The sequence below is a fragment of the Temnothorax nylanderi genome, unplaced genomic scaffold (genome assembly GCF_030848795.1).
Source record: "Temnothorax nylanderi isolate EJ_2023f unplaced genomic scaffold, tnyl_v1.0 TNYL_tig0006_pilon, whole genome shotgun sequence".
In the NCBI taxonomy this organism is placed as follows: Eukaryota; Metazoa; Arthropoda; class Insecta; order Hymenoptera; family Formicidae; genus Temnothorax; species Temnothorax nylanderi.
In genome coordinates, this window is record NW_027249068.1 from 617,980 (window position 1) to 630,729 (window position 12,750).

The following is a 12,750-nucleotide window of genomic DNA, read 5'->3' on the forward strand; positions in this document are numbered from 1 at the left end:
GGTCGTGCAAGCGCGGTAGGTGTTGCCATCTGCCGGCGACGGATTACATCGCAGGCCGGGACATTTATCGGTAATTTACGCCACGACGAAAGGAACGTTAATTTGAATATTTAATCAGAACGCTGATGCGTATTTACTGCTCCGTGAATTTTTTATAAAATTTAAATACCGAGGGAGGACCGTTTAAAAACCAATAGCTAATCCCTGGGAGAATTACAATGCTATAGCAATATATGGAAATATACATATAATATGATTTGTATGATTTCGCGACAGTATTACAGAAATATAATATAAAAATGTATTATAGACAATATTATAGAAGTTTAATTATATACGTCCCTATAATTGACATTATAGAAATATATACATAGAGGAACATGAGAGGAACGCTTATGTTAAATAGAGTTAAGAAAGGACGATCATATAAAGAGAATGTTTCATATGTATACTGTCAACGGTTTATTTCGTTTCTTTTTATTTCGCTAAGTTATCGGAATGTTAAATAAAATACTTGTCTCACATATAGAACTCTGCGCGAAAACTCAAAGTTCGTCGACTTTTACAGGTAACGGATACGCACTGAAAAGTGGTGTCAAAAAATTGTTCTGACGAATTGTCTCGAAATTTCTCGCATTTTCGATCCTCGCTCGCGAACTTGCGTGAAACAACATACAACAGTCTCGTACATAGCCGATAACGCAAGCATTGCTCCTGTTTATAGGAATTCGATAATCTCAGAATGATTTCGGAGCTCGAGCGCGCATGCGAAAACCTCCTCCTCGAAACCGTTTCTCTCTCTTTTTTTTTTCTAGCCACGAATCTGAACAATCTTCTCGCATCGTGCTAAATTTTCCGATATTTGCGGCGATAGCATCAATATTAATTAGACGAGTATTGCATTAAATAGAGAGACCCAAAATATCGCGCGCGATGAGACGACCGTTGAGACAATGTTTAAAATCAGGTCCGCACGTTCGTGTAAAAAAATAATTCCTAATTTGGTTGCCAAGGTCGAAAGTTGCGTGTGAAAAATTACCGCGGGGCTCTATGCGAAATTAGGCCAACAATAATTACAAGAATATCTTTTCCCTTTACAAAATTATGTCGTCAGTTAGATATATTAGAGTTTCTCTCTGCGATATCTATAAAAAAATATCTGCTCGAGACTATCGGATCAGTGAACGAATCGATTTACAGAAGAGAGAGAGGGAATAAAAATATTAACGATCAAAGATTATACAGGGCGCCCCATCATTACGGCCTTAATTACTTATTACGAATTAACGAGCCGCTAATGACCCGGGCATCCTGTATATCAATCTATCGATGGTCGTGTCGGCTATCAAAAATTTACAGGGGCTATAAAAATAACGTTTATACTCGTTCCAGATATCTCTTTGTAGGTCTTAACGCGATCTTTGTGCCCGCTATGTGTTAAAGAGTTACGATAGCAAAACGTACACATCACTACCAAGCAACAATATGTAGCGAGTAATGTTAATACTGTCATCCCCGCGACACGTTACAATAAACATCCGTTTTTCTCGTCGCTCTCGCATCGTCGAAAGACCCAGGCGATCCGTGACAAATTGATTATGCATATTTTCAAACCGACATATATTCCTTTGATTCATCCGATCGCTTCTACTATTCGCGTTCGCAACCGGCACGGCCGCGGCGGTCCAAACATCCGCGGCTATCTCCTCCTCGTCCGATGTTTAATTCAGAAACAGGCGCCTAGAGTGATTTTTACCCCCAGTAAAAAATTATTAAGTATTTTTTTTTGTTTCTCCTTTTTTCAGAAAATACTGAGTAAATCTCTACATACATATTTGTCCTCAAATATTAATAAATTATAGAAAAATAAAAAATAAAAGCTCACATCACAGTGATTTTAATGTGCTTCTTTCGTTTTTTCATTTTCTTGTATTTTTCCTTACTTTTTTTCGAAAATATTAAATAAATCTATATATTGGCCTCAAATACTAATAAATTATAGACCAATAAAAAATATACAATATGTAATTAATAACAATGACTTTTTAATCACCCCAGGTGACTATTTATGCAAGAAGAAAATCAGGCGCCCGTTCCTGGATTAATTAGAACGTCGAACGCTGTACATGATCGTCACATCGCAGAATCGGGATCGGACGGCCGCGTATTGCCGACATGAGAACGCGAATCCTTTCCTCTTCCGCGACGCAATCGCGCAATCTTCACGAAGCGCTCTATCCTAGGTCGCTAATTTGCTCTCATCACCTAATGACAAGCCGTGAATAATTCTCTTAGGCTAGCTTCTACCGTGTACATACAGCAAGCCGTACAATTATTGCACATAACGTCCGTCTATACGACGGACACGCGTTTAGTGATATTTTGGAAATTTGTTCTACGCTGATAAACGCTTTGCGATATCGTTGAGTAACATTTAGCGATAATATTCCCTCTACATGTCACATACACGAGGAGAAATAAAGGGGTTGTTTGATTGGGCTCCTTTCGTGCCGATCCGATTGCAGTCTTTTAGTGTAAAAAAAAAGAACGATCACAAGACCAATCGTAAAACTTGTTGTCGATGCAAACAATTTGAGAATGCCATTATTATATAAGTAATAAACGTTTATTTTCAAAACAATATATTAATCAACGTATAATTGCATCCGAGAGAAACTTATTTTCTGCTAAAGAAAAATGGTCGTATTACTTGCATGCAACTTGCATCTAACGTGAAATGATCTGGGTTGCTGATGGGATAAAAAAACGTGACGAAATTATAAGTATTAAAATTGTTGTTTGGAGCTGCATATAAGCATGTAATTTCGTCTAAACGTCATGAATCATGGTCGACATGCGATTAAAAAAACAAAGAAAAAGAACGGCAATATATCGTATTTCGGAATAGAGAGAATATAGGAAGGAAAACTAGTCGCATACTTATGTCGCAAGTATAAAACTTATTGTTACTCAAATATCTCGATCGGTGTGTGTTCTGAAAATTACAAATATTTGAATATATACAAACTTATATACAAATTATTTGTTCTTTTTATACACACGATATTTACTACTCTGCCATCGTTTATATCCTCGTTAAAAAAGAAGCGTAATAACGTCAATAGAAATATATAGAAAAGAGAAATACATAAATATAATTCACAATTTTAATATACACATAATCTCTTCTTATCAGAGTATATATACCGAAAAACAGTCACGCCGGCGTAACGAAGATATAAACGTCGCATGTACTATATGTATATATTTATATGCACGTATGTATACATACATATATAATATATCAATGATCTGTACATATACAGCAGTATTACAAACGTATACAATATCTTACACTGTGATGTACATCTGTATGCCCTGAAACAAATATAACACCATTTTTACATTCTCTATTCTACAAGAATTGAGTCTACATGATGTGTTCACAATTTTTAAGGGAAACGTACATGATCGTGTAGTCTCAGGGGAAACGTATTTTGCACCAACTTACAAAGTCAAAATGTTTAAATTCTACTTCGTACTTCGTACTTTTGACGGCTTTTGATTCTATAGTCGTGTGTGATTTGTAGTTTGCAAAATCGACGTATTCACAGTGCCGCTTTTTTTTTCGAGCACACTAGTAATATATCGTACTTATCAAAATCCCGGCTCTATAAGTATTTTGGATGGAATGGCTTTTGTCGGGGAGCCGCGTTTCCATCGCCTAAGCTCCCACGTTTGAAAACCGCGTGGCAAGATCTCCTAGGAATGTAATAGAATCCTTACGGCTAATTAACGTTATTACGACCTAAAAATTCGTACAAATCAGCAAATAAAATTCGTTAATACTGAGTGTCGCGTTATCATTACTTTCTTCAGCAAGACAACATTTTGATTTATATTTAACGGAAACGTCTCCAGTCCGAGGTTCTGCGTCTGCCTTGCACATATAATCAATTAAACAAATTTTTAATTCGATTTCAACAACATAAAAAATATCGTTCCTTTTCAGGAAATTTTTCGAAACAAATATTGTACTCACAAAATATTGCGCTCATTAAAGTCAACATACGAATTCATTCTTTCCTCGCTTAATGCACTAAAGATAATGGACGAAGTAAATTCTGGCTAAAAAGTTAATACTGCAAACTAAGCACGTTATACATGTGTCCGGACCTTACTGAATAAAGTTTATGAATTATGAATAAAGAGATCAAATTAGTAGCAAATGAGATTCATTCATCGTCGGGGGGATTACGCACGTTATCTCGACATAAACTGTTATTCTCTTACCGCCGTGCGCGCATTTTGATTTATAAAGCAGTGCTTTCTATCGGTGACGTCGGACGATTAGGCGTGCAGCATCTTTCAGGTGTATGGCACAAGTCCGGCGTGTGCCGACCATCCCGCATCTGCGCGAAATCGACGTCCGCGAAGAAGTCGCTCTTCATGGTGCCGAGTGCGCTGTCGGAGCCGAAACTGTCCTGCCTGCAGATATCGATACCCTTGTAGCATCCATTGTAGTCGGCCAGACTGTTCGGCGTCGCCTTCAAATCGCTGCCATAAATAGACGAAGTCATCATCGGGCTTTTCGAACCGTTGCCGATCGATCTGGTTCCAACAACCTCGTCACTACTATTTTGTTTGTTATGTATACTGAAGAGGTCGTCTTGCTTCGAAATGCTGGAATTGGAATAAAGACTGTCTGTATGATACAAGCCTTTTTGCTTTCCAAAGGAATGATCCTCGCGAAAGTCATCTTTCGTGTAGGTATTGAACGGCGAGTAATCTTTGTATTTAGACGTGCAATCTAATACTGTTAGGCTTCCCTGTCTCGACAAAATACTGCCGACATCGGATACGTTGCTCTCCTGTCTGGACAGTCTATCTTTAACGTCCTTCTCGTTTCCCACGACGTTCTCTTGGCTCGGTGGGACCTTCGATTCTACGGATTTCTGTAGAAGCGAGACGCCATCGACTTTGTCTTTGACTTTGTCTTTGACAGTCTCTTTATTGGAAAACGCGTTCTTCGTTGTCTCCTTGGTCGGCGATATTTTCGTCCTTCGCAGATACGATCCAGTAGAGGGTTTCGTGTTTTCACCGACTACTCTCTTCGGATCCATATCACCGCAATTTGCCGTATTATTAATCGCTTTATTTTCCTTCTCAACAGCGCCGAGAGATTTGCCGATTTGCTTTAGATAAGAACCGACGGAGCCCGCGGCGTCCGGTATCTTAAATTTGCTCTCCGACTTTGTCTTATGACTTGTATCATTACACTTCTCCGCTGATTTGTGTTTCAGGCTGTTGATTTTGTACGAGCCTTTGCTATCGATTATATATTCCGAAGCGTCGGATACTACACACGGACTCGCGCTTCCTACGTACTTTATTTTCTCTACGGTGGGCGCTCGGATCAAATTGTGTTCATTCGCGTCGATCTGCCTCGGATACGTCTCCTGCTTCGAGTAAGCGTATGTATTTGGAATGTCGGGAGACACATCTTTCGACTTGATATTGTTATTCCTCAGATATCGTCCACTGAAACCGCTGGAATCGGGCGAGATCACGATTTCAGGCTTCTCTTTGTCGGATATAAAGTCTTTTGATTTGGAATTTTGCCTCGAGTAGTGTCCTACATTGCCCGAGCTGTCGTTGCTCTTGCTGTTCTGTCTCGTATATCTGTTGCGCGGACTCACAACTTCAGACACGTGAAGCGTGTTACTTGACAAAGGTTCTATTTCGCGTTCTAGAGTACTATCGTTGCAGCAATTGGATCGTTTTTTCTCTTGGTGCACCTGACCTTCCTTGATAGGCTTTAATTGTGGTGCCAGAGTTTCCGGAGTCGTGGATTCGCTGCTGCTCGGGCTCGGTCCTTTGTAATTCCTGATGTCGAAGTCCAGATCTGCTGGCAATTCGGCACCTACCGACAAATGCATCGCCAGTCCTTCTAGCCAGACCTCCATAACTTCGAAGGGTGGCCTCTTATCGGGATTCAGGTCGCAACAAAGAAACGCGATTGTGTAGAAGGTCTCCGGGCAATTGGAACAGAATTTTTCCTTAAAGACATTTTGATTCAAACCAAAATCCGAGGATCTCGGTAAATAATCAGGATCTGCCTGAACTCGACCTATGATCTCGCAGACAACAATGCCGAAGCTAAATATGTCTACTTTCTCGTCGTATTTGTTGCCTTTCATCATCTCGGGGGCCATCCAGTAGGGATTTCCGACAACTGTATATCGTTTCTTCCGTTCCTTCTTCGAAGTCTTCACTTCTCCGTCGGAATGTCGATTGTACTTGCGATTATCCGGCGAGCTGCCATTCTGAATGATCCTCGCCAGACCAAAATCAGCGACGACAACAGTCTTATCCTCGCGAACGAGACAATTGTGCGAATTCAAGTCGCGATGAATGATGTTCATAGAATGCAAGTAAGCCATGCCGGCAGCGATGTCTTTCGCGAAAGACGTACGCTGTTCCCACGGCAATGGTTCGTTCGTGTCGTGAAGCAGGGCCCTTAACGTACCACCTGCTATGTATTCGGTAACCAAATGCAGCTTCTTGTCCTTATAAAGAACACCGATAAATCGAAGAACGTTGTTATGGTGTAATGACCGCAGTACCGCAACCTATTGAATTGTTATCAAAGGGAAGAGAATGTATAAGATCACTCAAACCTAACAACCATTTAACACTAAAATGCCCAGAAGATGCAAAATCTGAGCATTCCAGCATTAAATTGTTCACATGTTAAACGTATTCGCATGTTTGCGTATGTTAATCTTGCAAAATTTGCATTTAAAAAATTACCTCTTTTAGGAAGTTCTTTTGTGCGTCCTCGTCCACTCTATACAATTCCTTGAGGACCATCACCTCGTTCGTATCACGATGCGTGACTTTGAATACTTGTCCAAAGAATCCTTTGCCCAGAAGTTCACCCTTCACCAGATCGCTCGCTCGAAATATTCTTTGATTCTTTGGCTCTACACGGAAGGATCTGGTGCGGCTTAAATCGTAAGTAGGATTCGTTGGAGAAGATCTGCAATAAATGTTCGATTTAGTGAATCGTCGTAATTTATTAAACGATTGCTTAACATATTCTGTATTCATCGTCCTACCCGTCAAGCAATCGCGACATAGAACTGCTGCGTTCTTTATGCATAGGATCTCTCGTTCTTCGTAATTGTCGGCTCCGCGCACCGCTGATGTAACCCTCGTCCCGGCGTTTAAATAATCGCTCTTTGCTCTCTGGACTTGTCCTGGGGCTGCCGACACATGTCAGCATCGCCGAGGACGGTGAGGAGAACGTGGGCCGTCGTGATACAGCATCTGGATCGTGCTCGATAGTCAACTAAAACGCCAAACATATTTTCCGTTGAATTTAACCGCAAACCATGCCAATAAGACAATATGTTTCGAAGATCCTTCTTCTCTTCGGCTTACTTGTAAAACTGTGTCCGAGTATTGTATAAGATTTTCGATACTTTCCACCGGCTGGTCTTTAACGGGGGTACCATTTACTTCCAAGATTCGATCGCCAATGTGTAATGATATAAGATCACTCGACATATTCAATCTGCAACATTCATTTCACGAATATTTTTATTGTCGCTATCTAAGTCGCAATAAGAAGACATGCAAACATTTGCATGCATTATACTTCCCTCCACTGTAATACAATCATATAAAAAGACAATTCGAAATAATAACTGCCAGGATGATGAGATAACTTCAAACATCGATAATAAAAATGATAAGCGAATATTACAAAATTATCAAAAGTTCTTTACATGAAGTATAAGAACATAACTGAATTTTTTTAATCACAATTATTTTGTTACATAATATAATTTCAAAAGTATCTCTCATGAAAATTTATTGTACAAAATAAAATACAGAAATTTATGGAGAAGCATAAAAAGACAATAAAATATAGTATTCGAAAATAATATCACGTTAATTAAATTATTTGTTTGCAGTTAAATCACAAAATAGCTCACACCAAATCCATTATATGTTTAAAAGATGATGTGCGTGAAAGCAGTTAACGCTTGCGATCCTTTAACAATTATCTAAGTTTATTCTAACTACATGAACTGTCATTTTTTAGTAAGCTACATTGAACATGCACGTGATAAAAAAAACGATGATTAAAATATCTAACATCAAAAAAGATTAAAATTACTGTTACAAAAAATTGCTATTACATACACATATTATGGAAATTTGCACAAAAGTATTTTGTGCATTTTCACGTGCAATTAACATAACTATTAAAATGGGAGCACAGTCTGTAGAGTTAGCAATATGTAGTGCATATTATTGATTTGTTATGCAATACCTATGATTAGAGAAGTGGCAGCATAGCCTAAATAGAACCTCCATCACAGAGGCTAGCAGCTTACTGATCTTTCCACGAATATTTCTCATTAACCTGCGTTTTATTAAGTTAAATGTTATTAGAGGCTAATTTATACCAACTCTCTTAAATATATAGGACTATCATGCGCTGTTAAATATTTGAAAAAGCAACTGTCTTAGATATATAATCCTGGAGAGTAAAGAGATCGAAATGCTCTACTTTCATCATAATGAACAATCATCGCTTTATATACATAAAAAAAATTTCAAACTGGTTCCAAAAAATTTCGTTTACATGTATAAACGCATTCTTGTAATTTGAAAATAACATACATAATGAAATATTTAAATACACAAAATATACTATCATACATACTCTGAAATGCGCAATAAAGCACCACAACTGCGGGGACTGGGAGCTGTGTCTAGCGTGAGCTTAATTCCTCTTTGCTTATCCGGGTCTGTCGTGCTGGGAGGTATCTCGACCAACCTAATGCTGTGTGGTTTTCTGGCGAAAGGGTAATTCGCCGCCCTGTTGAGCGGCTGCATCTGCCGCTTGTAACAAACCCCGCAGTACAACTTGGACCGTTCGACAAGCGCGTAACTCTCGCCGTCTCCGATAAAAGCACCGCACGAGGTACAGGCAAAACATTCCGGGTGAAACTTGTGATCGCCCGCCAGCATGACGGGACCTGTGATGATCTGGCCACAGTCCTGACACGCCTCGCCGTAAGCGGCCCAATAATCGTCCTTACAAAATAACAAGCCATCTTTCTCGAAGTACCAGGAGGATAGGCCGATGTCACACGCCGAACAACTAAAAGGTATTATTTTTTTTTAATACAAAAATACAATACAAACAGTTTCACGACGTTCTCTTCAAACATATGTTAGCATTTTTACCGAAAGCAATCAATATGCCATTCTTGGTTCAACGCCTGTATAAATTCATCTTCGATAGCGTTGAGACAGCCGGCGCATATTAACGTTCCTCTATTTTCCCCACCTCCTGGGTCTGGAAAATAATAATTACAAATGATAAACAAGTGTGCATGCGGTCAAGCATACTTTATAAATAAACTAATCTAGATTCTTTTTACTAAATACAGTACAGTATTACATATCGCATTAAAAAATAATCGTCTCTTTGAAATTGCAGCAAGAAATACAACTTAAAAAAAAGATTATATTATATCGGCACGTCGACATTTGTTGTGATTCTACGTTTTTCGCGATTATACCAAACATTATGCACTCATGCGCAAAAATGTCCTTTGCGAGCGTATATCGACCGACGAATGCACGCGTGTGATCATCCTAAACGAAAAGACAGGCGGGCCCGAGGGACGTGTGTCGGGGAAGGAAGCGTGAATCACGGTTGACATCGGCTGTCGGGCGAGTGAGCGCGAGCAGCTGACGGCGGAGTCGCGGGATCGGAGTATCGGAGCGCGACGCGAGACGCCGCGGACGAGGACCGTCGCGGGTTCGTCGCGAGGGAGTATGTAACGCGACGGAACGCACGAGTAAACTTATTAATGCGGGAGCGTGGGCAACGGGAAGAATGACAGGGGAAGAGAGGGAGAGAGTGAGAGAGAGAGAGTGAGACACACACACGGAAGGTAGGACGCCCACGCGACGCGCGAGGCGTAGAGCGTCGAGGTTCCGTCGACGCGGCGCGTCGCGCGAACGGCGAACCGTCGCGTCGTCGCGCGACGCCCGTGTAAATTGTCGCGAGCGTCGCGCGACCCGGCTCGCGATGTCACGGCGCCGTTTATTCGCCGCGAGAGGGAAACCTACCGCTCGTCGTGACTTCGTCCATCACGGCACGCACGATTGACACACTCCCACTCCGCTGCCATCCGCTCGACCACTGACGGCCACTGGGCGCGGGACTCGCGATAGACTCGAACTCGAACCGCGACGTTCGCGATTCGAATCGCGATCGCAGCGACGCGCGTGCGCGACACGGCCGCGTTGGGAAGCCTCGATGGCGCCCGTTCGACGGCCATGAGATTGAAAAGAGGCGACAATGAAATTTTGAAGTTTGACTTTTTAGATAACTTTCTTCAGAGCGGATACATCCAGTATTAAATTCCATATTTTAAGAAAATAGTAAAATGCTCGTTGAGGCATTGACATAATCGCTCACGATGCAAATTTCTGTCGTGTATGTCACATTTAATTCCTTTAGAGCGACTTCGACCTAACTCCGATTAATTCGGTAGAATTATTTAAATCAAAAATTCTAATTATATAATTCGCATTATTTCTTATTTAATCTTTCCGAATTTAATTTATTTAATCTTTTCCAATTTGATCTATTTCATCTTTTCTCATATGTTATATATAAGCATAAAGCATAAAGAATTAATAATTTTATCCACGTTGACGAAATGGTAGAAATATTACTATAATTATCATCGATTAAATTAATTAGAGTTTAATCGAAGTTATTTAAATTAATACGATATAGAATTCAAGGAGGTATTCACAGTCCGATTTTATATTTAAGATATCGTCTTAAATTTAAATGCAATCTCGAGAGGTTTATATCTTATCATGCTTGAATATAATCTTGATGTTATTTAAGACGTCCTTAAATTTATTAAGATCGGTTAAGATTATAATAATTATTTGGTTTCTGCCGACAATTTGCTATCAGATTATATACCGGCAGTTGTTCTGTAATTGCAATATCAGATTTTGGTATAAAGCTCATATATAAGGATCACGCACTTTAGTTCAATTATCGGCCACTTGGTGTCTATCGCCTTATCTTTGCGATTATTTAAGTTCATTACAACAATTACATTACACTTAGGTATATTAGAATTTATAATAATCTTGTAGAAATCTTGCAAAATAATGTTAATTAAAATTTATTATTAAGTTTAATTTCACTATTAGCCCTATTTCGGAAAAATTAATAATGCAAATGTTCTCGATAGCGATTGTTTTTATTATGATTTTTATATAAGGATAGGGCATAGATGGATACTTCGGATCCTAGGCAGTGTTCATAATTCGATCGCTTGTACTCAAGATCGTTCTTATACAGCTCGAAATGCTGTAAGGGTCATTTCATTTGCATGGGGATACGTCCATTACCTGCACAGACATCCGGAAGGTCTTGAATACACGATCGGGCTGTGAATATAATTGTTTCTGAGGATCTCTTTGTCTGATACTGGTCAGGAAAGCACTTTTACCTTTACCTACACTCCCATATAATGAATAAGTAATGTAGAAAACCAGAGTAACCTATGATGGATTTAGCTGGTACAAATTACTATACTACTTATTATTAACTACTTATTAATTGTTGTTATATGCTTAATAAAAAATGAAAGTGATCTTGTCGATTTTGCCCGGGTTTGGTCCTATACTTGGACTGGTCCTGGGTTGGATATAACCAACATACAGCTTGCACAAAAATCATTGCTGTGAATTAGGAAACTGTTTGCTTATTCGATTTCGAGCTATTTAGCGCTTCGAATGTTTCGAAGAGTTCGATTGACCAATGGGATCCAGGAATCTTCGAAACACTTCCAAATAAACAATAAATAAACGTGTCACTCCAATACATACGATCTTGTCACCGTTGCAATTGATTTTAATCCTGGTTGAACCAATTATGTATCGATCACAATTGGATAGAGACATTGTGAGAGAGAAAATCGATCACAATTCTACTGTTAACATCTTCGATCGAGCCATTGTGCATTGATCTCAATTGTATTTAATCTTGATTATTATGTCAATCACAATGCTGCTTGATCTACTGTGAACTTCACCACCGCTTTCAATATACATTAATTGTGTACAGCAGACCAAATAAATTTGTGTTTCCTTCACACACTGTGCAGAAAGAAATTGAATAAATGAACAGTTTCCTTGTTCCAGTTAAACGTAGTCTTCCATATAGTCTTCCATCTAGTCCTAAATCTAGTTAAATTAATTTAGGTTTAGGATTAACGGCGTCGGGAGTGCTGGTTAGATTTAGGTGCTTCAGGTATATTCAGCTAGGTATACCCACTGAACCAGTAACGTTGACAATTTTTTTTTTTTACAAAAGCTATCTTTAATTTTTTAACATTATAGGTACAATAAATAGGAAACATTCTAATCAATTTAAGAAATTAGCGAATTTTTTCTTACCTCTTACAAATTTGGTAAAATTTTAATTAGAGGGTGAATTGAAGCATTGTCCAGACGTTAACGTCACATTTCTAATTTTAATTCTCACGTCGCATGTTAGGATCTCCATGACAAAGCAACTAATGTAATTGTAAGATATATAAGACCGATCTAGGAATATTAAAAAGAATTTTCAGAATTACATATGTTGACAGATTTACATGTTGACAGAATATGTTGTTTAATTTA

At 39.1% G+C, this 12,750-nt stretch overlaps 1 protein-coding gene across 2 annotated transcripts; it reads right to left on the reverse strand.

Annotated features, from left to right (window-relative positions):
• Positions 1–438: 438 nt before the first annotated feature.
• Positions 439–10,239, reverse strand: Limk1 (LIM domain kinase 1). Of its 2 annotated transcripts, XM_071714785.1 has the most exons (8): positions 10,162–10,239; positions 9,268–9,379; positions 8,741–9,181; positions 8,345–8,437; positions 7,447–7,579; positions 7,122–7,354; positions 6,814–7,042; positions 439–6,632 (listed from the first exon to the last, which is right to left on the reverse strand). In XM_071714785.1, the coding sequence occupies exons 1-8, from the start codon at positions 10,181–10,183 to the stop codon at positions 4,314–4,316; spliced, it is 3,582 nt and encodes a 1,193-aa protein (XP_071570886.1). In that variant the 5' UTR covers positions 10,184–10,239; the 3' UTR covers positions 439–4,313. The 2 variants fall into 2 exon arrangements, with proteins under 2 accessions (XP_071570886.1, XP_071570892.1); XM_071714791.1 differs by lacking the exon at positions 8,345–8,437.
• Between the last annotated feature and the right edge of the window lie 2,511 nt (positions 10,240–12,750).

Bases quoted from the DNA above. Each gene is read 5' to 3' on its own strand.
- Limk1 (XM_071714785.1), bottom strand. From the start codon at position 10,183: ATGGACGAAGTCACGACGAGCG. The intron at 7,580-8,344 runs GTATTGCATAAC...TGAATGTTGCAG, and splicing joins TGCCACTTCTCTAATCATAG to ATTGAATATGTCGAGTGATC. The intron at 6,633-6,813 runs GTAATTTTTTAA...ACAATTCAATAG, and splicing joins AAAAGAACTTCCTAAAAGAG to GTTGCGGTACTGCGGTCATT.